Consider the following 25400-nt stretch of genomic DNA (forward strand, 5'->3'; position numbering starts at 1 on the left):
TCATGTGCAGCCTGTTGGGACCACTTCACACAGATGAAAATGTTCTCAAGAAGCTCCTCGACAAGAAATTTTGTGTAAGTTTGGTGGAGAAAACGAGAACAGAGCCATTTTTGACTTGAGTCCCGGCTGATTGATGGCAGGTGTGCGGTGCCCCTCCCGGGGAGCAGGGCCTCCTGAGCGGGAGCCCTTGGGAGGCACCATCCACTCCTTGCAGTTAACGTTTCTCTGCCTGCCTTCGTGTGTAGAATTGCAGCGACACAGCCAGCGGTTTAGCCCCAGGAGAACAAATTGAGTCTATCGAAGTACAGAAATTCAGAGGCCCAGGCTTGCAAGTGCTTGCCTAATCCCCTTCGGTAATTGCAGGGCTGCACAGGCAGGCTTCTCGTTCCTGGACCCGGGCTGCTCTCCTGGCCGCATCCAAGGCTCATTTGTCTTCTCAGGCTTCTCCAGAGCCACCGCGCTGTCACGGCCAGATCGTGGGAGGAGAGGGGCAGGCAGACACCTGCCCGCAGGGAGACGTACCCGGAGCCTGTGAACGCCCAGGAGGGGGGCGTGAACTCACCTGTCAGGTGTGCCTTGGCAGACAGAAGTCTGTGGCCGAACCTGGGGATCATTCTGAACATTCGGTACAGGAACCCCCCCCACCACCCACCACGAATTCGCCTCCTGTGCATTTTTCCTTGCAGCTTCCCAAGCTGGGCCTGTCTTTCCCCTGCCTCACCGGTGATTTATTCGCCCTGTTAGTGCACCGTGACGGTCTTAGAAAATACTGTGCTGGTGCTAAGAGACTTTGTTAATTTTTTTCCTGCCTGATGATCTTTTCTTCTGATTCACTTTTCTCTGAGGTCCTGGACCATAGGCACACACAGAGCGAGAGGGATACCCCTCCCCTGGGCCCTGTGTGAGCTAGAAGCTTAAACTAAGTGTATCATTTAAACCAACACATGCTGCAGTCTTCCTCAGTTTTATTATTCTGTGCCCTATCACCGTGAAAATGTAAGCTGTGTATTGAAACTGGAGCCTGTGTTCAGTGTAACGGGACAAAAGCGGAGGCAGTGCGTGTAGTTAGGGCTTATTAAACAGGAGCTGATTTCACGTTCGTGAAACACTCGAAGCAGAAAGACTGTTACGTATATTAAATGGCTTGTGCCGATAGAGTGGAGATCGTCTTATCAGCTGCAGCCAGAGCTATAATTATTGATTGGGTGGGGTGGGGAATGGCAGTTTTGACTTGAAGCAGAATTAAAATATGGGGGACAAAGTGCTGCTTTCGCAGCTGAACTTGGATAGAAGTTGTAGAGTCTGCCCGGGCACCTTTAACAGAAAAGCCGTTACTGGGCAGTTCCTTGTGGGTTGGGTGCCTCTCGGCTTGTTTTTTAAAAAAACAGCTTTACTGAATATAATTTAATACCATAAAGCTCATCCATTTGAAGTATAAATTCAGTGGTTTTTATTAGATCCACAGTTAGGCAACCCATTCCCTCAATTTTAGAACATTTTCGTCACCCACCCACCCAGGCAACCACTCATCTACTTTCTGTCTCTATTCTGGACATTTCATATACCTGAACTAACACAATACATGGCCTTTTGTGACATTAGCATAATGTTTTCAAGGTTCATCCATGCTGTAGCATGAATGAGTACTTCATTCCTTTTTATGGCTGAATAATATTCCCTTGTATGGATAGACTACATTTTGTTTATCCGTTCGTCAGTTGATGGGCATTTGGGTTGTTTAACCACTTTGGGGCTATTATGAATAATGCTGCAGTGAACACATGTATGCAAGTTTTTTGTATACAAGTTTTTTACATTTAACTTGGTTATATATCTAGGAGTGGTTGGGTCCTATAGCAATAACTTCAGATTTTTGAGGAATCTTTTTAGTTTTTGAATGTTACTTATTTTTTATTGTACATTTTGAAGTATACACTTCAGTGGCATTAAGTCCATTCACCTTGTTGTGTAATCATCACTTTCCTCCTCGTAGACTTTGATGACACAGTAGACACCATCGCTCGGGCCCCAGAAAGGGAAAGTGGCTTAGACTTTGACTTGGCAAAGCGGTGGGTTAATAATGAGCCCACTCACTGCCCTTTGAGAGTGAGAACGGGTAAGGGGTCCTTGGTCCCAGACCATAGGGTCTGTCCCTGCATTGATGCTATGGCTTTAAAAAATAGAACATGTTGGTTAAGAGGGGCAGGAGGGGGTAACTTGATGAGGCTGCCCAGGAACCGGGAGCAGGGAAATAGAGGGGGGGCTGCTGTCTGCCTCCTGGGGGGCGCCCACTGGGCGTGGCGGAGGGACACCATCCTCTCCCGGCACACAGGCTTATTTGCCTGGTGATCGACAGATCTGCCTGGGCCCTGGCAGGTGGCCTGAGGGGATCCTGAGCACAAAGGGCTGTGGATTATATTTTCTGAGCCTCAGGAGGATGTATCGGTGTGAGGCCAGAATGTGCGTTTCCAGGGAAACCATCGTCGAGCTGGAAGAGATCTTGCAGAAGCTCGGCCTGGACCGTGGGCAGCAGCACCCTGACCTCGGCTCCCTCTGCCCGTCTCCTGGCAGGCTGGGCCCCGTGCTCCTGGGGCCGCCGTGCTCCTCCCTGCCCCGTCCTGTCCGAGGGGTGCCCGCCCTCCTGCCTTAGCCCGGCCACGCCTCCACCGTGACCACGGCCCCCCTGATGACTCCATCCTGAAATTCCCCCAGGCTGCTTCTCTCTGCTGCTGTTCTGGAGAAAACCCTGCAGTTTTTGTGTTGTATTCATATATTTCCTGAGTAGCTCTTTCACCTTCCCAGCAATAATACGTCACTTCCTCACTGGCAAAGACTATCCTTCATTAAACTCTTTGGGTTAAGTCACTGGCAGACAGAAGCCTCAAATGTCCGCATTCGGGGCAGGCGCCATCGTGCAACCCAACCGCTCGTTCCGAGACGGTTCTTTTAAAACACTGACGCACCATGTCATTAAGGGCTGACAGTCACAGGTCAAACAATTCTTCACTTAAATGGGAGGATTTCTTTAAATAGCAGCTCCCCCTGGCTGCATTTCATCTGCTGGTGTCGCTCATTAGCTCTTTGGCAGAGAGATTCCAAAATGCCAGCCAGGGGACTTCCTGGTGGTCCAGTGGTTAAGACTCCATGCTCCCAACGCAGGGGGCACCGGTTCAATCCCTGGTCAGGGAGCTAAGATTCCGCATGCCACACGGTGTGGCCAAAAAAAAAACCCAAAACAAACAAAATGCCAGCCAGGAGCCAGTGCAGTTGGAAAACGGTATGAAATGAAGAGAAAGTATTTCTGAAGTTATGTCACTTACTCAGAGAAAGGCTTCAACAATGAATTGATTTTAAGAAGTGCTTGATATATTTATAGGCATAATCTCAATTTCCAATTATTTTTAAGCAGTTCTGTGAGTTTGACAGTCGTTTCCTCATTGCAGAAGTGGGGAAATTGGGGTTTAGAGTAATCTGCAAAAGCTCATTCAGGTAGTCAGGGGCTGAAACCCAGGTCATCTTCAAAAAACGATTTCTCCTCATTCCACTGCCTCTGACTGTGTTTGCGAAGTGGGAGGGTCATCTTTGTGTCTAATTAAAGTTTTACTGTAATCACATTATGGCCCGTTGTCCTAGGGGACCTACTAGAAGCCTCATGCAGAGTTTCAGTAGCATGAAATATAATCCAGGAGCCTCAGAGTGGTTTTAGACGCGCTGAGGTTTGAGCCGGGGCTCTGCTTTCTACCTGCTTTAGGAAGCTGCTTTTCTGTAAGAGAAGTGGGTTGTGATAGCTGTGTAAACGTCAGAGCTCGGTTTGAGTGGGACCGAGTAGGCACCTAGAGTAAATGTCAGCCGTCACGATTGCTGCTGCCGTCCTTGCGGAGACACCTGACTGCAGATGCCTGCCCGTTACTGCTGGACCGGAGGTGGAGTTGGGTGGCCGTGTCGGAGGGAAATGACTGAATGGAAAGTCAGTGTGCCCTCCGTGGCTCCCCTTCCTCTCTCTCCCCACCGCTTTCCTGCCCTGCTCATTTTTTCCTTTTACAGTCTGCGGGGATTTCTGAGTTAGGTGGCCAGGGGGTCCTGTCCAACTCTTAGAAGGTAAGATTTCGTCTCTCAAACTGTCAGGTGTTAAAAATAGAGGTTGGCTGCTCACTGGCAGGCGGAGCGTTTCTGGGACGGAAGCTGCGGTCCTGGCACGCGGACCTCGCCTCCTCTTCGTGCTCCTCCAGAACCGCAGAGTCCCGTGTCCCCCGCACTCAGACACTGACACAGTATAACAAGAGCGGCAGTGGAGCCTGACAGCCGCTCGAGGCACTTAACCTGTGCTGAGCCCTGCACCTCACCTGTGAAGCGTTGATGGGGCCGCGTGGCAGGTGCCCGGTTCCTTTCTCTCTCAGGGGGCCCCCGCCAGCAGTCCCATCCCCACGGACTTTTGAGCATCTCCACGTGACGCAGGGTGAAGGAGCTCGCGCAGAACTTCAGGATCAGGTTCACTCTTAGAACCTGGATTAATAAGTGAAGCTTGTCTTAGTCCTCAGCACATTTTTTCATCTTGTACTTTTTTCCTTTGCCTGCTTGCCTCTTAGTAATTCCCAGCCCTGGTTTGGGGACATCGAGGGTTTTCCAGCGACGTGGTGACCATGTTTTGCTTTCTTGTGAATACATGTTTAATCGCAGGCATTATTTGTAGGTTTTTTAAGAGTAAAACATTACTTTAAAATATTTTAAAAACCAGTTCGCTTATTAAAAAACTGCATCTGTGGAGCACTTCACTCACAGCTCTGCACAGCGCGGCAGGTTCCCCCCGCCTCGGCGCTCCGCACCCTTCTGTTGGTGGGGACTGTGCTGGCACTGGAGGACGTCCAGCAGTGTCCCTGGCCTCTGCCCGCTACATGCCAGCACCACCCTCCGTCAGCTGCGACAGCAAAGCTGTCTCCAGACATGGCCAAGTGGTCCTTGGGGGGCAAAATCACCCCCAGTTGAGGACCACTGCCCTACAGCCCCCGACTCGGTGCCCCCAGCCCCCCAGCCTCTCTGGCTGCCCCCTCGCTCTTTGAGCCTCCCCAGGAGATTTACGCCCGTGGGCAGCACGGCCTCCCCTGGCCTGCTGCAGCGCACAGCCGAGAAGGATTTGGTGGCCTTGTTGTGGAGTATCTTGCATCTCAAAGGAAGGATGAGTTATCAAATTGTGGTCGTTTCCTTGGTGCAGAGCTGGCTGGAGTAATGTTAATTATTGAAGGGTTGGGAGTGGGATTAATATCTCGCTGTTACTTCTTTGACCACATTTCCTTTAGAGTTTGTAACTTTTTTCCCCCTAATAAGCATTGTAGAACCACAGGTGGCTATATATATTGTGAGGTCTTTCAGACAGCTTTTAAGTTTAAATGTTATTGCTGCCTTAGGGGGTGCACACAAACTGGTGTTGGCCTCAGTAAAGGTGGAATCAGGGTGGACAATGGAAATTGCCGCGAGAGGTGAGATAGTCACATCCTCCGTGGACGCTGGAATCCGTTCTGGGGAACCTTTAGTAATAGCTGTAAGACCCCCTGTCATCACGAGCCCCCTGTCCTCAGGTGGAAGCCAGTCCTTTCTCACTGGGCACCTGTGAACAAGAGCGTGGTCTGCCGTCGTAGAGCCCTGGGCGGCAGGAGGTGTGGGTCGCGGGGAAGGCCGGGGACATGATGTGTGAAAGTACTGTGGTTTCTGGTACCGGCCAGGTCAGCCCCTCGTGAGTGTATTATTTCAGTCTACGACAGTCGGCTCCTTTCTGGATAAATGCCAAACGCAGAGCTTCAAGAATGGAAAGCTCAGGAGAGAGGGGATCGCTCCCAGGTTCCGGTGGTCTGGAAGGCCATGTCGGAGTCACCAGCTCTCGGCGCGTGGCAGGAGCAGCTGCCGTGATGTCAGTTCTCGATGCAGCCCCATGGCGCCCGTCCTGCAGGGTCATAACGGGAAGGGGAACAAAGTGCGAGCGTCTCTGAGGACAGGTTTGGATCCTTGGGTGACGCCTGGAGGCCTCTCTCCCCCACTCAGGTTTTGAGTCCATCATCCCTCTCTTTCCTTGAACAGGAAGGATATTAACTTCTTCGCGGTACTCATCAGCCTCTGAGCCCGTGCTCCCTTTTAACAAACAAAAATCTCATGCTAAAAATTTCAAAACTATTCATGCCAAAGAAAAAATTTAATTAAAATATTCGTTTTTTCAAACTACAGATGCCCTCCTTCCAGGCTTCCAACCCCCCATGCATCCCCTTGGGAGGTCCTTGGCTGTTCCAGGGGCTCGAGGCCAGCCAGGGAGCTCTGTTCTTGCCACATTGCTTGGCTGCCGTCAGAAGACTTAACAGAATTCCCCTAACTGCCTTGAACTCTGTTCTTGTAGCTTCATTCCTTACAATGAGCTTCATAGCTGACCTTCTCATGGGAGGGAGCACTCGCTTGTACAGTGGGGTCTCATCTTATTTCTAATAACTTCACGGAATTGCTTTAGGAGCTCAGAAGCATGCTACCTCCTGGTGATATTTCATGCATCCTTATTTATCACAGACGTGTTCCTAGTCGCAGAATGTAAATTCTGCCGAGGCAGGATTTTGGTCTAGTTAGTTCACCGCGGCATCTCTGGTTTCTAGAACTGTATCTGGCACTCAAAGACATTTGTGGCGTGAAGAACAATACACAAACTCATTCAAAGGCAAAGCAGCTACTTAAGCCGCCCCAAAGTTGGGCATTGTGTTTAATAAAGCAAAAAACCTGTTTAGTAGTTCCTATCAATGTACTTAATGGGAAGGCCTAATTCCTTTGGATTTATAAATTATTCAGTGGAAGTACGTTTGCTGATGTTTTCGGGTGATTTTATGTATGTATTTCCCATCAGTGTGCAGGTGTCCCCTGTTACACAGAGCCACGTGGTGTCATGGTCACACCTGTGCGGTGTCTGTGCCCTTGGAAGCCCGGCAAGGGTGGTGTTGGAATGCTGTTTGCTGTATTTATGAAAGGAGTGAAATCAAATTCTTTAGGTATGAGATGGTTGTAGCATTCTCATTACTCTGTTTTTAACAAGTGAAATTTCAAATCCGAAGTAGAATAAATCGGTTGGAACATTCTTGGATTAAAGAAAAGCAGTACTAATGAGTTTTATTACTATGCATTCCAATCCCATTAATCCTGGTGGGTTCAGCCTGGTTTAATGTACGGCAGGCCTTCCTTTAGCACTTAAGTTTGGCATTAACTGCTTTGATACCATGACAGGGAAGTGAGAGCAGAGTGGGGCTCCCTCTCAGGCTGCCTCATCCTGCCTAAGGAAGCAGGAGGGCAGCTCCGCTGACGGGGCCTTAGTCAGCCTGGCTGAGTCCGCGCCATAGGGCATCCCTGAAGCAGCGGTTCTCAAGCTGTTCGATCTCAGAACCCTTTTCACTCTCAGAGATTATTGAGGGGCTTCCCTGGTGGCACAGTGGTTGAGAATCCGCCTGCCAATGCAGGGGACACGGGTTCGAGCCCTGGTCCGGGAAAATCCCACATGCCACGGAGCAACTAAGCCCGTGCGCCATTAACTACTAAGCCTGCGCTCTAGAGCCCGCGGGCCACAACTACTGAGCCCACGTGCCACAACTACTGAGCCCACGTGCCACAACTACTGAAGCCCAGACGCCTAGAGCCCCTGCTCCGCAGCAAAAGAAGCCACCGCAATGAGAAGCCCGTGCACCACGACAAAGAATAGCCCCCGCTCGCCGCAACTAGAGAAAGCCCGCGCACAGCAACGGAGACCCGACGCAGCCAAAAATAAAATAAATAAATAAGTAAGTAAGTAAGAAAATAAATAAATAAATAAAATTTTTAAAAAAATTGTTGAGAGAACTCCACAGAACTTTTGCTTATGTGGGTTGTATGTGTCATATTACAAATTAAAATTCAGAGTAACTTAAAATATTTATGTATTAGTCCTGCAAAAAGTAACAATAACAATAAATTATTTTACATTAACAAGTAACAATTGTTATGGAAAACAACTAGTTTCCAAAACAAAACAAGTTTGATAAGAGTGGTGTTGTTTTCCATATTTACAAATCTCTTTAATGTTTAGCTTGATAGAGGCCACTTGATTCTTATGTTTGATTATACATCATTCAGTTTTGATGTATTGTTTTAGTTGAAATACATAAAGAAAATGTGGCCTCAGATCTGTACTTGGAAGAGGAAGAGTACTTTAGTAGCCTTTTCAGATGATTGTGGATATTTTTTGGTACCACACAAAAACTCGACAGGTGGTAGCTGGTATCCCGTGGAGTCTGAAACCACATCCGTGAGCTTTTTGTACTCTGAAATGGGTCTATTTTGTACTTTGAATCCATCTTTTACCCATATGTGATTCTGTTTCAGTGGATTACTGTTTTACTGAATTATCCAGATCTAAATGTTGACAGATTTCATCATATATGTTTTCTAAAAACACATTTGTTAATATCACCACCAGAGTCTTCAGAAAAGTCTTAAGTTTTGGGAAGCTGTCGACTGAGATCTTGGTGACAGATACCAGTTTTCCACAATTCTAGGTTTTTTTGCTTGAAAGCTCAAATTTTATCATTGGCAACAAGCATCGCCAGTTGTTTTCCTTCTGGATTCTGTTCCTTTCATTCCGGAGTTTTCTTCCTAAAATACAGATCCAATCATGGTCCTCGGCGGCTGGACTCGATGACTTGGCCCCAGCCCCTAGCACTTTGACAGTTTCCAGCCTTGTTTCAAGCCTCTCCGTTTAAAAAAAAAAAAAAAAAAATGGCTTAAAGCAACACAAATTTACTGGGTTGGCCAAAAAGTTCGTTTGGGATGTTCCGTAACATCTTACTTTTTGGCCAACCTATTCTTCAGTTTTGCAGGTCAGAAGTCCAGAATAGGTCTCACTGGGCTCAAGTCCAGGTGTTGGGAGGGTGTGTTCCTTTCTTAGGGCTCTGGAGAGAATCCAGTTCCTTGCCTTTGTCGGCTTCTGGAGGCTGCCCGCCCCCTCCCCCCTCCTTCAGCGACCCTGGGGATTACATCAGACCCACCCCGGGAACGTCTCACCCAAGGTCAGCTGATGAGCACCTTCGTTCCTCCTGCAACCTCCCTGTCATGTAACCTAACGTAGTCACAAGTTCCCAGAGGTAGGATTTGGACATTTTGGGGTTGGGCGGTGTTGTTCTGGCTGTCATATTCTAGCCTCTCCATTTTTTGTGTTCCGTTCCCGCTCTCTGCGTGTAAGTTGGGTAACCTCATCCTCTGAAAAGCCCCAAATTGCAGAAACCTTTCCTGAGGTCTTCAGGTGGAGCCACCACTTTCTCTTCTGCCAAGACATAGACTCGCGTGTGAGTCAGCTACCCCTTTGTGCCCAGCTCCCAGGAAGGATCTGTGTGTCCGTCTCCCCCTGGGCTGTGAACCTGGGCCTTAACTCCTCTGCGTTTCTGTCACTACCCTTGTGGTACTTGGCCCATGACAGACAAATGCCAGTATGTTGTTGGTTTTGGACATTTGATTGTGGGCTGTGTTTTAGAGGCTACTGAATGAATATTCGGTTTCTAACAAGTGACGTTACAGTTATGTGGGTGAGTGTCATCCTTAGGAGTTACCAAAATACTTAGAGGTCAAGTGTCATGATAGCTATTACAGCTCAGTATCAAATGGTTCGTGAGAAAAGTGTGTATTTACATAACGATAGAGCAGATGTGGCAAAATGTTAAATATTGGCAAATGTAGATGAAAAGTGTGTAAATATGTGCGTTAACTTCTATGTAGGTTTGGACATTTTCAAAATAGGAAGTGGCAAAGACTGAAATAGTAGCACAGAATGAATATACAAAAGGTGTTGGTGGGATGGAATGGTTGGTTCCAGCTGCTGGAAACCTGCTTTGCTGCATTGAAGTGATGCAACTTGAGCTGTTGATGAGCATCTTCACGTGAGCGTTTGGCTCAGCAATAATCCGCATCTGGGTTCACATCAGGTGCAAAGTCATATGCAGGAAGCTTCGCTAAACCACTCCAGCTCCTGGGTGGGTGCGTGCATGAGCCTGCGTAGAGTAGGAACGCTGCAGTTGGGAAAACAGAGGACTTTATATGCCACTCGTCCAGGAGGTTCTTCCTGGATGCCCCCGTGAGGAGTGACCGTCACCGCATTCATTCCTTCTGGGACTGCAGGCCACTCCCCCGGCACGTGGTGACAGAGCACGCCCCGCGTCAGAGCAGTCTGTGGCCCCTCTGAAGTCACGGGCAGGTGGCTGCTCAGTGCCAGCGAGGGTGGTGTACTAGTGCTGTGTGCTCTGCACTGGTGCCCTGACACTGTGTGCTAGTGCCAGCAAGGGCAGGAGAGTGGCCGATCACACAGATGGGAGTCCCGCGTTTCCTGGAGGACGCAGCTGAGGCTTTCTGCCCCTGCTGACCTCGGTTCTCAATGCCAGCGTCAGGAGAGCACTCGCTCCCCTGGCTGGCCCCTCGCAGGGCCGCAGGGCGTGCACAGCTCCACCTCTGTGCCCTGGATGTGTGGGCGTAGCCTGTCTGGAAGACGCTTTGCTGTCGTCCTTACTTAGACACGACCCCACATTTGTGGCGGTGGCGGGGTAGAACCTCTGGTTTGGAGGCCGTCTGGTCTGGTTTCCCGTCTTCTCCCCAGCGGTGCTCCCCGCATGCGGCTCTGTCCCCGTGGTGGGACCTCGTCTGCCTTCCTGATGCTGAGCTAAACAGAATCTTTCCTCCCTGCGATGGCCGCAGGCTTGGAGGTTCTGGGGCCAAAACAGATGGAGTGTAACGTCTCTTCCTTGCCTCCCAGGAGCCTGCAGCCCCGTCTCGTCCCTCCTGAGACGTCTTCGCTCCAGGACCCAGGGATCCTCGGGGGACGAGGTGACAGTCCTCACGTCACAGTGCAGGTACGGTCTGCCCGGCAGCACCCCGGCAGGAGGGTCTGCTCTTTTTTGCTGGAATGTTACTCATTTAGGCCTTTCGCTGGCCGTTGGCTGTTTAAGTTAACTGATAACTAAGCCCTAAGTTGTCTTTTTAATGTCTCACTGCTGCGCCCATCCAGCTCTTCCGTCCCGTCGACTCACCAGGAAAGGTTTGTCTTTTCACACTAATGGGTTCTCGAATTCTTACCTGCACTTCTGCTTCGTACAGACCTCTTAACGTCCTGCGACAGCAAGGCTTTTGGTGCAGGGCTCCGTGGGGAGAGGATGTCCCCTCACTCCGGGCGCCGCCTGGTCTGCAGCCCTTGGAGGGACTGTGCCCTGTGGGCGGCCACAGAGCCTCGGCCGTGATGCATCCGCTCCGTGTCTGCCTTTGCCTCGGGGAGACTTTGAGGTTTCTCAAGGTCAAGGGCCAGTTCCACTTTGCATTCTGCTCCCAAGCTTCTCGTCTTGCTCCTGTGCCTGTCACTCCTCTGCTTGTCACTCTTCTCCTTAAGAATTCTCCCGTAGCTCGTTCTTGGGTTTAGGTGCTATAACGACCTGCTGTAGGTCAGTGTATTTCAGGCTGGTCCTTGGAGCCCTGGAGTCCTGGGCAGGGGCGGGGCACAGGAGCAGGCATGGAGGGCGGGGAAAGTCAAGGCCAGCCAGGGGGGCTCCTTATCCCCTTGTCCCTTTAAATAAGAGCGGGTCCAGTTTCACCTGATGCTTATATTTGGGTTTGGCATAGGATGTAGTTTGGGGAAAAAGGATTCTACTATAAAAATGCCGGAAAGCTGTTGCTCTGCTTATTTTTTGATTAAGAAAACAGGTTCGCTGAGTATGGAGACAATCATTTTTGTCACTGTTTCATTTATCACAAGGTGTTTTCAGCTGTGTGTGTGTGTGTGTGTGTGTGTGTGTGTGTGTGTAAAAGAACTGCACCTGACTCCCCCCCGGCCCTGCAGTCTTAGAGTCGTTTGGGGCCGTTCGTGTTCTTACTTCCGAGTATGGAGCCGTATTAAGGACGCACACATGATCAGCATCAGCGGCCCTCTGAGTCCTTCATCAGGGGGCTTGGTGGACGTGTAGCCATGACCTTTGCCACACGGAGGTGCCTCTCAGGGACGGGCGGGGCGGAGAGGTCGATGCTCTGAGTGAGCACCTTGTTTACGAGGCTGTTGCAGCTTGTGAATGTCAGAAGCAGAAGTTCCCGGGCGCACTTCTCCAAAGAGTCAGGTTAGATCGTGCAGCAGGGAAGTGGGAGCGTGTCCCATCGTGAGCCTTGAGTAGCCTCTTCTCTCCTCCTCCTTTTCGGCACCTGTTTAGTAGATGTGCTTAAATGAGAGTCGTTCACTCTGTACTCCCCCTCCTCTCTGCTGCTCAGATTCTTCTAGAGCCTCTTCCTCTGTTACCTGGTACCCAGGCTGCGGGGAGTGTTCACGTTTGAGTGAAGAGCCTCAGGTTGCTGGCTTCTCGGGTCGGCAGGGCCGTGATGAGGTGTGTGGGGAAGCCCTGGATGGTTCCTAGTCCTCGGGCAGGTCCTGAACCGTGTCTAAATCAGGGGACTTCACAGCCCACCGGCCACACCGTGACGGCGCCCTTCCTGAGTGAAGAGACCAGGTGCCAGGTGGTGGCGGAGGTGATGTGTCTCCGGAGGGCTCGGGTCTCTGCCGCCTGTTTGTGCTCTTTGGTTTGTTGTATTGTCTTCTCCTGCCAGGAGAGCAGGAAGCTTTGTTCTTTCCCTGCAGCACAGGGAAGGGAGAGGCATATAGTAGGTGTCAGTCAGATAAAGACTTGTTGGATGGATGGATGGATGGCTAATTTGGTCTTTTTTCCAGGCTGTGAGCACCCTGAGAGCAGGGACAGCATATTGCTTATCTTTGTAGCTCCTGCAAGTCCTAGAAGAGGGGCACAGGGTAGAAACACCATTTTTTAAAAGTGAAATAATAGCCATTTAATGTACGCCATTCTTCCAGAAAGAGGAAGTTACTTTCAAATCATTCCGCCTTAACCAAGAAAAAATAGTTTCAGGTGAAGTAAAGGTTAACTCCATCATTGAAGCAGAGAAAGTTAAAGAAATGTTGGGCTCTGGTTTTTGGGTCCTTGAAGGTTTAAAGAGAAAGTGAATGCAGACTCACTTATTATCTCATGGCTCTCTGGACCGTGGATTAGTCAGCTGTCACTGCACACACACCGCAGACTTAGGGGCCTAAAACATCTGTCTTCTCATGGTTTATCTGGTCGGGAGTCAGAGCATGGCTTAGCTAACGAGGTGCTTGGAGTACCGCGAAGCTGCAGTCAAGCTGTGGACCAGGGCTTGGTTCTCAGCTGAAGGCTCAACTGGGGTGGGATCTGTGTCCAAGCTTTCTCGGGTTGTTGGCCAAATCCGTGTCCTCATGGTTGTGGGACTTAGGGCCCCAGTCTCTTGCTGGCTGACTTGGAGGCCACATTGACTGCACCTTGGGTTTTCCCAATGTGGCCACTCACTTCCTCAAGCTGGTAAGACAGAGCCTTAAATAGTGTCACATAATTGTGGGGTGACATCCCTCCCCTTTGCCAGGTGCTGCTGGTAGAAGCAAGCCCCAGCTCCCACCCCACTCCCACTCCCACCAGGGGGAGTGGGTCACGGGCCACCTTAGACACTGGCCACCGCAGATCACCTTTCCTTGCCCCTGAGAGGAGGGATTAAAAGTGCTCCCATCTGATATTCATTTTTGTGAAAAATTGTTTTGCTCCTTTCTTTTTTCCACAATGACCCATGACTTTACATCTATTAAAGGATCACAACTCTACAGGATCCATTTATTCTCCCAACCCACGTGGGTGTCCTTGTGCCCTCACTGACCCCGCTGGGCAGTGGGCAGCTCCAGAGAGCTCGGATCCACTTCAGGAACGTTTGGGGTTAAATTGCTTTTTGTGAGCTGCTTTAGAACCCAGTGGTGGCTTTGTCCCATTGTTGGTATAGGAAAATGTGACCCTGATCTCAGGTGACTGACGCGGCTGTGAACTTCTAGAAAGAAGGCAGGCGCCCTCTTCGTGGGTCTTTCTGTGCAGTGGGGCATGTAGAGAGCATTATTTGGGGCATAAGTTGCAACATCTATTTTCAGCCTTTAAGAATTCCTTAAAAACGATAGGAGAAGTCTTTGCTGTGTTTCCTCATTCTCTGATGATGTGGGTTCTAATTGTCATTAAGTGGGAACCAGAGAAGGGAGAATTTCAGTTAACTGCAGTCTGGATATTGAACGTTGGCTTATGGCGAGGCCCTGGGGTCACGTTTGGGTGACATTCTGGAGGGACAGCCTGTCCTTAAGGTTATTGCACTGGAGCGTCCATTACAGCAGAGCTGGGGGCTCTGCCTGTGACATATGGTGTACACACGGTCCATCCGACGTGCAGGAAAACAGCCCCTTCACACTCAGTGCCGCCGGCCAGCTCTGGTCTCGTGTCCAGCACTCTGGGCTGCTTTCTCCATCTCGGGCTCAGCCTGATCGTCTGGTTCACTCTCTCCTGGCCTTTGATCACTCGGTCCTGCATTCCGGTATTCACAGGCCCTCGTGCAACTGGCCGTTTGCTTCCGATGCCTCACAGTGACTTCGGGTAAACGGCGTCACGTTCTCTGTAAGGGAGGCGTTCTGTTACCGCCCACTGGACGTGTCCTCTAAGCGTGTGACATGAGAGAAAACCTTGTGGCGGGAAAGTGCTGGATGGAAGACAGGTGAGGTGGCGAGCCACGAGGGAGGCCGTGGTGTTTCTTTCAAATTGTAAATGCTTTTCTCTTGGGGGTGAGTGTCTGAAGTTTCGGCCACCAGTGAAAGTAGGTTGCCAGTACTTTTACCAGCAAGACCCATCATAAAACATGCATTTCCTACTAGGGGTTATTCCTGCAGGGTGCACCCCACCCCGTGCAGATAATCCCCGTGGTAACCAGGGCGTGGGTGCTGGGAATGGCTCAGGGCTCTGAGCGGAGAAAACAGGGACGGGGAACAAATGCTGGTACATATGAAAGAATATAGCATTTGCTTGCGCAAAGGGGCTTTATTAGTTGGATTAAAATATCCTGCTCAAAGGCGAACATATCGATTTGCTACCCAAGTAAAGAAGGCCGTTAGCCCTCCAGTCTGTCCTGCACGAGACCTGATTAATCCTCCCGGTGTTATGTTGTTGATGCCCTTCCTTTGCACGAAACTTTTACATCTCGAGGTGAATCCCTCAGCTGCCCACCCGTTACTTTCCTAGGCGCACGGCCCTGGCCTGTCCAGCTCCCCACACCCCGGCCCAGCCTCACCTGTGCAGTCTGGCCAGGGTCACCTGCGGCGCAGTGGGCCTGAGCTTCGTCTCCCAGGCAGGTCAGGGTGTGACCTGCTGAAAGGTGGGAGGTGAACCTTAAAATTCAGGTATGTCCCGCACAATGCATAGCACAGAAACACGAATCTACAAGTTTCTCTCTCCCAGCTTTTGAATAAACTATGAACCACTTCGTTTTTCGTTTTTCTTAGACCCGTGCTGGTTTCTGGTGAGGACGAAATGACCTCGTGTGTGTGTCTGGCGGGGAGCTGGTGTCGTACAGAGCAGTGTTGGTTTCTAGGGGACCCCAGCTCCCCAAGAGTCTGTTCTCCAGCTCAGTTTTGGGAAACTGTCCCTGATTTTTCACACCTTCTTTACTTTTGAACCGGTGCATTTTCTGGAAATTCTGAGTTTTTTCAGAGTTGCTTGTGACGGTGGGAAGACCGGGGAAAGGGAGGAAATTACAGGCGTTTGGGGATTAAGGTAGCCCCAGGCTTACGGGTAAATCGGTGCGCTGCCTGGGTTTGTTAGGGTTTGTTGAGTGAGTAACTGAGTACATGGAAGAATAACGGTCTGACTGTGCAGCGGAATTAGATCAGCCTGGCGGGAACCCCCTGCCTTGCTCTGGTTCCAGATGCCAGGTGTCCTGGGGCATTTTGAAAGAGGACGTTTCTAGAAGGAGCCACCGAAAACTCTAATTGACCTTTCAGGATGCCTTAGAGGCCTAGAGAATTAAAGAGGCAATGTTCTGAGAGTCAGTCTGAGTTCTGTCTTAGGGGAAATTTATTTAAGACATTTCTTTTCCATTTGAGATTGGAGAGCCAGTTCGGTAACGGTCGTCAAGGCCCAGGTGAAGTGCCCACAGTTCACACGTGCACGACTTTAGGAAGCCTCCCCGCTCAGGACCGGGACCCTGTTGGGTTCAGGTTCGTGGACCCTGCACTGGAGGCGGGGAGGTGGCGAGTCTCCCCCTGGACCCTCCCCCCAGCATTTGCATGTCGCTCGGTTTCACGTCACTGTGAACCAGGGAGAGAACTTTATTTTCTTTACATCCTGGAGAATAAGTCTGGCTAAGGCATGTGTCAGAGGAGCTCTGAGCTCCTGACAGAACACGCATTTCTGTTGTAACGTGTTTCTGCACACAAAACCGGGCATGTGTCCTGATAAAGCATGGCCTCCCTAGTGATGGAAATGCCGTCCAGAGACATAAAGACTCTCTAATCACATCCTGCTGGCTTTAGGAGGAAACGTTTCTAGATTGTATCTGGTTTTCATGAAGAAGTACTTACTAGATCTTCCACCGGTTGCTTGACTCTTGTCATTCTTGGATTTGGGTAAACAATCTTGGAAAGCTTGAGTGTGGTTAAGTAGGCAGCATTCACAGTGTCTGGCAAGGTGTCAGTTCATGACTGCCTTGTGACGGGGACGCAGAGCTGCCGGGGAGTGTGTGTCCCCTGCTTCTGGGAGGCAGAGCCAACGGGTAGATGCTGAGACTTAAAGAGAAAGAAGCCGTGCCAACTCAGCATCGGAGGGATTGTCTTCTCAGCCTGCTTATCGGTTCCTCATTTAGTCCTCACGAGCTCCTGCACAGGCAGGACCGTAGAGCCACCCCATCTTTCAGATGTGGAGACTGAGGCCCCAGCCACGCAGACTAGTTTAACACAAGGAACCTGAGCCTCGCGAAAGCCCTGGGCAGAGGGGACAGGGACTCCAGCTGTCTCCACAGTGGGGCAGGGTGGGCTGGGGATGGGACACCCCCCATGTGATGGAAGGAACTGTTGGGAACTATTTCAAAGCTTCATAGACCAGACTGTGTTGCTTGGGTTAGATTTTAACCCAACTAGCATCTTCTTGCCTGTGTATTCATTTAGAGAAACAGAACCGAACTCCTTGGTGAATCAAACCTTTAAATATCCAGCTAATAAGATCTCCTTTGATGGACAGACCCTCGTTAGTCGTTGATGGTCACGCCGAGGGTATGACCTAAGATGAAGGACAGAAAGACAGCCCGTGTCCTGTAAGTTTCCTGAATTTAAGTCAGCGACAGTACTGAGTGTGTGCTGTGGGCACTCTACGTGTTACGGTCCCGTAGGCACTGCTGGGTGCCTCCTACGTGCCGGGGGGACAGAGGGTGACTAGATGCGGCCCTGCAGGTGGGACGTGTGGATGCTCAGCCCCGCGATGGGGGGCCGCTCCCCTGGCCGTTAGCTATGCCATCTGTCCCCCCTTCTTTCTTACACAGCCTCTCTCCCCCCCAGCACACCCCCAGGACCCAGGAGATCCTAATTCAGAGCACAGCTCAGAGCTCTGGAGGCAGTAAGATGTGGGTCTGAGCCCCGACTCCATATTTGATTGGCTTGCCTGCCCTCCACCAGGTGACCTGGGAGAACTTCACAGAAGTCACTTGATCTGCGGTGGGCCGGCATCGTTAGTATAAAAACTGTCCCCACGGGACTCTGATGTGTGGCCAGGGTTGGTAATGACTGAGTTCTAGTCTGCCTGGGTCCCCTTATTTCCAGAATGCAAAGTATTGCCTGCTGGATATGGTGATGTGAGAATTAAATAAAATCATTTATGTAAAGGATCTTCCCTTTGGCTGGTGCCCCCAAATGTTAGTTGTTACTGTTGTTTTTTGCTTTACGAAGTAACACATCTCATTGCCACAGATAACATGGCAAATTTAGAAAAGAAGAAAGCAATGCATGATCGGGAAGATGGTCTCAGTTAATATCTCGGTATTTACACCCCATCCCCACTTAATCCTCATCGGGATCCTATCATGTAGTTTTTAATTTGACGTTTTCCCACGGTCTTAGAACTACTGAAAACACTTCACTGTCTGCACCCCGTCTGGTAGCAGATTTGCACCTGGACGATCTCGCTCTAGGTCCCGAGCTGGTGCCACATCCTCGCTCCCAGCCTGGGATTGTTTGCTTGGGCCTCTGCAAGGCGTGATCGTGGGTGACGGCACCGCTTCGGCCCCCGAGCCACACGGGGTTCCCTGCCCCTCAGTGGCTTGGTGCCTGGCCCACAGGGGGCTCTGTGCCCGTGGTCAGCAGTTCCAGTTCCCTGTGGCATCCCTGCATTGGACTCTGCCCCTGGAAGCTGCTCTGCGGGGTGGGTGCGTGCCTGAGCTGGACCCCAGGGCCGCCCTCCTGGGCCTGGCGGCTGGGAGTTAGGACTGAGATGCAGAACATACCTGCCGTTGTTTACGGGACCTTAGAGGCCTCTGGCACTTCCTGCAGTTAGTTCTGTTGAATCCGTAGGAAGGGTCAGCCCGGGGGCAGGGGTCCTGGGGCTTGGCTTTCTGGTAAGGCCGAGGATGGTGGGCCTTGTGCCTCCCATGCCGGTGGAGACCACATTACCTATTGGTTGTGGATTTCAGCCAAGCACAAAGTGTCTTCACTGGAAGCAGAGACAGGCCTAGGCGCCTTGAGGGCTTTAGGCCTCTGTCCTCTCTGGGTGGAGTGGACCTTTTCTTCCCCGTGGAGGTAGTGGTCTTTGAGACGGACCGTTAAGCCTGGTCCCACACCCCTCTTCAGGAGCCCCATCACCCCTCGGCCCGGCCCTGACACTCTGCTTCCTGGGCTGGGACCGGGTTTATGCTTTTCCCTAAACCTGGCCGTGTCAGCACAGGGCATCTTAACAGCTGTGAGATCCGCGAATTTTGGAGGAATTCAGTTTTATCCTCAGCGTGTCCTTGCTGCCTGGGGTCAGACAAGTGTAGATCTTGAGGGACTTTAAGAGAGAATCTGGGTCCTGAAGTCACATCTCACTGGAGGCAGACAGGCTCCTGCTGCCCAGTGAGGACGTCGGGGTGTGAGCCGGGCCCTGTCACCCACCGCAGACCTTCCCCGCTGTGTTGTCCCCTCCCCTCCACCCCCCCCCCCCGCCGCCCCTGTGCTTTTGGTTCCGTTCTGTTGTTTCCTTCCCTCCTTCCACGTGCCCACATGTTGGGTCTTCATCTGCATCAGCCGGTCCCCTCCACACCACAGGTTTTTTTTTAACTTTAAGTTCTTGCACCTGGTCCTCCTGACATCTGGGGGATGTGATTCTGGCTTGGAGAAGAACTTCCTTCAACACAGATTTTGTTCCTTGCCGTGAGTCTCCGTCACCACGATGGCCCATGTCCCGAAACGCTCTTTTTTTGTACCCCTTGGACCACATCTGGTTGAGGTGGCTCTGTCGTGAGCTCTCCGCTCCCTTCCTTGTGAAACTTGCATGCGCTCTAGAGCCTTGGGGGCTGCTGGGGGGAGTCCCCCATGTGGCCGTAGGAGAGCTGAAGTGACTTTGCTGACTCGTCTGCCCCCCGCTCCGTGTGTCCCGCAGGTGAGCGCCCTAGCAAGGACCTACTTTCTCTAGCCCGGGACACGTGTGGACCACAGTGCATCATTCTCCCGCAGGAATGGCAGATTTTACTCTAGGTGGCTCCCTTGTTTGGGACCGTTGTAAAGATCACTTAAAGGAAAAGCACAAGTATGGACAATAAAATTTCAATATTAAGACTTTCCCCAAAGGATCTATGAACTTAGTGTCTATTGCAGCCTACGTCTGACCTCTTCCCCTCCCTCCTACAAGCCATTAAGCGGACTTTTTCAGTGATGGGACTATCATTCCATTTGAGAGTAAAAAAAAAAAAAAAAAAAATCATACAGTTCACACTTGCCCACCTTTATCAGACACCTTGAAAACAGCATCTTTATCTCTGCAATCTGGACCCATTGGATCATTTTGCTTCTATTGTTATATAGTGATTACTAGAATAAAACTTGGAGTTAGAAATTCTGTGGGAAAGGGGCAGATTTTCTTTGCTTTTCTGAGAGGATAACACATAAGGTAAGTGCTCTTTAATAATAAATGAATCGGGAGTAAGACAGATCTGAGGCTCTTGCTATTACAGGATTTCTGTCAAAAACTGAAATGAAAGTGTAGGTGTCGACTGTTGCACAAATCCCCCCCCACATGAGAGGGTAACGTAATTTCCAGATAATCCTTTCAAAGTATTTGGTGACTGTCTGCGTAAATCCCAGCAGCAGGAAGTCCGCATGACCCTGACGTTGCCGGTGTTGGCGTGGTTAGATGGATTTTACACAGAGAAGTTTCATTTGGTCTTACTGTTGGCTGAGTGCCCACCTTAGGAGTCCAGGCATGAATGTGAGTCGTGCCGTAATGTGTACAGAATACCGCCAGACGATGTCACCCGGAGAACAGTTTTTGCATGACTCCCAAGGAGACAGAAAGGACATTTCTTTAAAATAAACCCGAACAAGGTTAGTGAGCATCTCATTTTCTCCTACCCTGGAAAGTAGAAACGGACAGCGCGCATGTATTTTCCGAATTTTTAGCGCTAGGCCTCAGCAGCTGCGTTTCTGTCCCAGAGGCTTCCAAAGAAGTTGGGTTTGCCCTTTCCCCAGACAGCAGGGAGCACCGAGGAAGTAACCAAGGTGAAACTAACGGGCCCTCCTGTGGTCCCGTCCACTGGCACCCGGAGCACTTCCCTCCGGCTCCTGTGAGGGAGGAACAGCCCAGGACCCTTCGTGAGAGACGGGGGCGCTGTGTCCCTGCTTAGAAGAAGTCAGCTGCCTCCCTGGAGTCACGGTTTGTGGTCTCAACCAAGAAGTCCCTTTCACATATGGTTGAAAACCTGTGTCTAAAATCTGTATCTAAATTTATAGAATTCCCCCTTTATTTTGAAGATGGTGCAGGGGCCCCCAGGGTTAGTAAGTGGGTTCTTGGAGAGGGTTTCCACCTGTGCTGGTGATACTACCCAGGGGCATGTGGCACATGCACTGCAGCTGCGCGTCCAGGGGGGGTCATTCCGGCCTAAAGTGAGGTCAGCGGGCTCTCGGGAAAGTGTCCCCAGGCTCCAGTGTGCCCCTTGCCAAGCGTCCCAGTAGGGTCACTCTGGCAGCTCTTGATTCTGCCCCAGACAGTAGCACATCTGAGAAAGGCGTGTGAACTATGGACCCAGCCCTTCCAAAGAGCCCAGGGCAGAGTGTGTCTGGTCTTTCAGAGGAAGGCAGGTGCCTCCTGGGCCTTGGGGTTACTTTACTCTGTGAAGCTGAGGAAAGAAAACGCTATTTAATTGCATTGTCTTTGCTTTGCACTTGGTTTTGGGGAGAGAATCCGTTTGTTATGAACCAAAAACTACATCTAGGAGAGGACAGGAGCAGGTCAGCGCTCTCTAAATGTCAGTCCCATTTACCATCCAAGTAAGAAACAATGCCAGTAATCAGGAGCTTTCACCCTCCGCTGGGGCCCCTCAGGGCCCACTCCTGACCGAGCGTCAGCAACTGGCCAGTGAGTGGCCGGAAACACCCCGGGCCCCATTGCGCTTTTGTGTGTCTCCTGTTCTGTCCCTGCCCTCTCAGCTCTTATCACACCCTGTGTCTGTGATTTTCCTGCTCCACTGCTGTTCCGCTAATAAGGTCTTCTTCCCTCATTTCCTCCCACTTCCTCCCAACCTCACTGACGGTGATATCATTTCCCCCCCGCCAACGCCAACGCCAGACCCGGATGTGGAGCCAGCACCCTGCACCTTCTGAGCTCGTGACGCTGTTTGACACGTGGTCTCTGAGTTGTTTTCCCTCATCTTTACGAGAAGGAGATCGGATCGGATGAGTTTTATTGCCCACTCTAGCTAAAAACTTTGAGTCTTGAGAAACTTTCTCTCTCCTCTTGGCCTGGCAGAGAGGACCATCCACTGGTCCCTCTGTGGCGTGGAGCTGGCCAGTGACGTGACCCACGGGGGCCTGGCCTGAGGCTGGGAGGGGGGCGGGGCCACAAGGGTGAGGGCGGGCGGTCCAGGGTGCTAGGTGGTTGGGTGTGGACTTGGCTGGACCTGCCGTCTCCATTTAGATGGTTTTGCTTTCCAGTGACTTGCTAACAGCAGAGTTAGGTCAGTAAATACTAATGGATCATAAAGATGAATTTTTAGTAGCTAAAAGTCATGGTGATAGCTTATCTCTGCACATGCTGTTGTCTGAAAACTATCTTAGCACACGCTTCTAGATTTATAGAAAAGCCGTGACGATGGTACAGAGAGTGCCCACGTGCCCCGCACCCACTTTTCTCTCTGGTTAACATCTTACGCTAGTGTGGTATCTTAGCTATGATTAACGACCCGATGTCGATACAGCTGAAGTCCGCACTTTATTCAGGCTGCCTTCGTTCTCCCGGCTGTCCCCCTCTGTCCCGGGACCCCATCCCCTCCTTCGCGACGTGCGGCCTCCTGTCTCCTTGGGCTCCTCCTGCTTGTGACGGTTCTCCGACCGTCCTCGTTTTTGATGACTCCTGACGATTGGTCAGGTGTTCCGCAGAGAGTTCCTCGCCTGTGATTTGTCTGATCTTTTTCTCAGGATTAGCCTGGGGTTGTGGGTTTGCGGAGGAGGCTCTCAGAGGTAAAGGCCCTTCTTATCACATCATGCGTTCAACTGTAACTTGTCACTGTTGATGTCGACTGTGGCCACCTGGCCGGGGCCGTGTCTGTCAGCGTTTAAATCACCGTCCTGGGATGCTGACCTGGGATGCTGTTCACGGTGTGGGTGGCATCCTGGGACCCCCATTGGGTGTGTCCCGTGTGAAAGTCGGATGCCGGGAGCCATATGTGCACGGGGGCCCCCTCTTGGCATGTGATCAGGAGTGCATCATGTAGCACTTTGGGCCAACATTTTGGTCCAGAGGAGAAGTGCTTCCCCGAGTAGTGACGGTTACAGGGAGCCCTAACTTGTGAGTAATTCAACGCTTTTCTGCTCTGGACCTAACTCTGTGTTCAAGTGGAGACGGCTTGACCCCTGCCCTCAGAGGATCCCAGGAAGGTCTCTAAAAGGCATTGTCGTTGCTATTCAAGGCCTCTGGGTCCTAATAATTAAATTAAAATGTGGTTTGGTTTTCTTTCCCCAGCAGCCCACTTGGAATAGCGTCTTGCTTTTCCTGGCAAGTCGCACGATTATTGAGGCAGGAACGACGTCCCTAACGTGTGCCTCGCGTGCTCTTTCTGCCCATAGAAGGCTCTCGCTTAAGAACTGAAATCAGTGTGGAGGCTCAGAGACCAGCGTCCAGTCGGCCGGCGCGTTGGCCTCCGGGTGTTTCTCCCGCTGGTCAAGCCTGAGACCGGGCAGCCGTGGGTGGGTGTTGTGACCGCGGGTCGTGGAATCGTGACGTGCGAGGCCTTAGCTGTAGACGACGACGCGGGACCACCTCGCCGCCCGTGCTGCGGTGAAGGGGGTTAAGGGGTGAGAGCGGGCGGTGAGGAAACGCACACCCTGTTCTTTCTCTCGGCAGGTGTGAGCCGCAGGATGGGGTGCGAGGTGCTGCTGCGCCTCGGGCAGCAGATGCTGCGGCGGAAGGTGGTGGACTGCAGCCGGGACGAGAGCCGGCTGTCCCGCTGCCTCAACACGTTCGACCTGGTGGCGCTGGGGGTGGGCAGCACGCTGGGGGCCGGCGTCTACGTGCTGGCCGGGGCCGTGGCCCGGGAGGACGCGGGGCCCGCCATCGTCATCTCCTTCCTGGTGGCCGCGCTGGCCTCCGTGCTGGCCGGCCTCTGCTACGGCGAGTTTGGCGCTCGGGTCCCCAAGACGGGCTCGGCCTACCTCTACAGCTACGTCACCGTGGGCGAGCTCTGGGCCTTCATCACCGGCTGGAACCTCATCCTCTCCTACATCATCGGTAGGTCCAGGGGGCCCGGAGCCTGCCCCCTGCCGCCTCGGTTGTTCCCACCCCCAGCCGTGGGCCGTGCCCCGCTTGGCTCCCCAGACACACAGAGCCTAGCGCCTCCCTGGCACCTGCGCCTCGCCGAACTGCCACACGGTTTCCCTTTTCCTCTAGTGCAAGGCGGAGGCCACCCTCGGGCATCACTGCCCTTGCTTCTTAATGATCAAGTACATGGGCAGACCTTAGTGGGGACAAGCCAGGCCAGCAAGGAGGCCAGTCCTGTTAGCACGACAGATGCAGAATCAGTAGGGTGTTTGTATCTAGTTAAAAAGGACGTAGTCTCTTTCAGTATTTTTTCTGATTACTTGAGTACATACATCACTGATACAGAAAAATTTAGGAAATGTAGAAGAGCGCAAAGAAGAAAGTAGAAATTACCGACTCTGACAGCCTGGAGAAATTAATTCTCTTATTCATTCATTCTTTCAGCAAACGTTTATCAGGTGCCTCCTCTGTGCCTGGCATCCTGCTCAACGTTAGACCCTGTGGAGGAACAGGATGATCTTTGTTCACAGAGTTTAGGGATATAACGTGGTTAATATTTTTGTGAACCTAAATGTATATTTTTCTGTCTAGTATGTCTCTATACTTGTAAAACAATATATAATGTACATTTTTCATAGCGTTAGTTATTTTTCCATAGTAATATTCTTTTTTTTTTCTTTTTGTAAGTTTATTTATTTTATTTTTGGCTGCGTTGGGTCTTCATTGCTGTGCGTGGGCTTCAGTAGTTGTGGCACGTGGGCTCAGTAGTTGTGGCATGCGGGCTCAGTAGTTGTGGCTCGCAGGCTCTAGAGCGCAGGCTCGGTAGTTGTGGCGCACGGGCTTAGTTGCTCCGCGGCATGTGGGATCGTCCCGGACCAGGGCTCGAACCCGTGTCCCCTGCCTTGACAGGTGGATTCTTAACCACTGCACCACCAGGGAAGCCCCATAGTAATATTCTTGATGATGTACCATTATATAGATTTATACACAGATAATTGATTGGGTGCCTTTGTGGGGTATTTAGATTGTTTCCAGCTGTGTTGTTGTTATAAACAGTTAATTACTTAGTGTCTTTGGCATAAAAAAAAGAAGCTGTGCTTTTTCCTTTAAAATGGTCTAAGCAGCAGAATGTCTGCGTCAGCGGGCCTGCGTATTTTCAAGGTCCGTGTTGCCTGTGATCCTCCTGATGGCCAAGGGCCCCTTTTCCTCACGTCCTTGCCGACTCTGGACTTGGCGTCAGCATTAAAAACAACCAACCAACAAACAAAAACACCAAAGACATCGTCTTTTCTGTTTGATAGAATTCAGCGTTATTCTCTTTATGTTATTTGTATTTTGATTACAGCCGAAGCTGAGCACATCCACTTAAAAGAAACAAACGCCTGAATGTAAGAATAACTGAAGGATACGAATGGCCGGTTCGCAAACAGAAATACAAGTGGCCACTAAATGTTCCAGTTCTGTTTTAGCTCTTTGTAGTAATATCAAAAAACCGGGGCGTGGGATGAGTTGAACCCCGTGGGC

General features: G+C 51.1%; 1 protein-coding gene across 5 annotated transcripts in view; it reads left to right on the forward strand.

Moving 5' to 3' along the window:
• SLC7A1 (solute carrier family 7 member 1) overlaps nucleotides 1-25400 on the forward strand; it is a 68838-nt gene that overhangs the window by 23953 nt on the left and 19485 nt on the right. For 4 of the 5 annotated variants that reach the window (XR_009697571.1, XR_009697572.1, XR_009697573.1 and 1 more), the window contains exons 2-3: nucleotides 10787-10883; nucleotides 23463-23846. Coding sequence is in view for 2 of the 5 variants with exons in the window: in XM_061171262.1 (XP_061027245.1) it covers nucleotides 23477-23846 (370 nt within the window). In the remaining 3 variants the exon portion in view is untranslated. The remainder of the gene's footprint in view (nucleotides 1-10786; nucleotides 10884-23462; nucleotides 23847-25400) is intronic. The other variant, XM_061171263.1, reaches the window with a different exon arrangement.

Source organism: Eubalaena glacialis, chromosome 16 (genome assembly GCF_028564815.1).
Source record: "Eubalaena glacialis isolate mEubGla1 chromosome 16, mEubGla1.1.hap2.+ XY, whole genome shotgun sequence".
Classification (NCBI taxonomy): Eukaryota; Metazoa; Chordata; class Mammalia; order Artiodactyla; family Balaenidae; genus Eubalaena; species Eubalaena glacialis.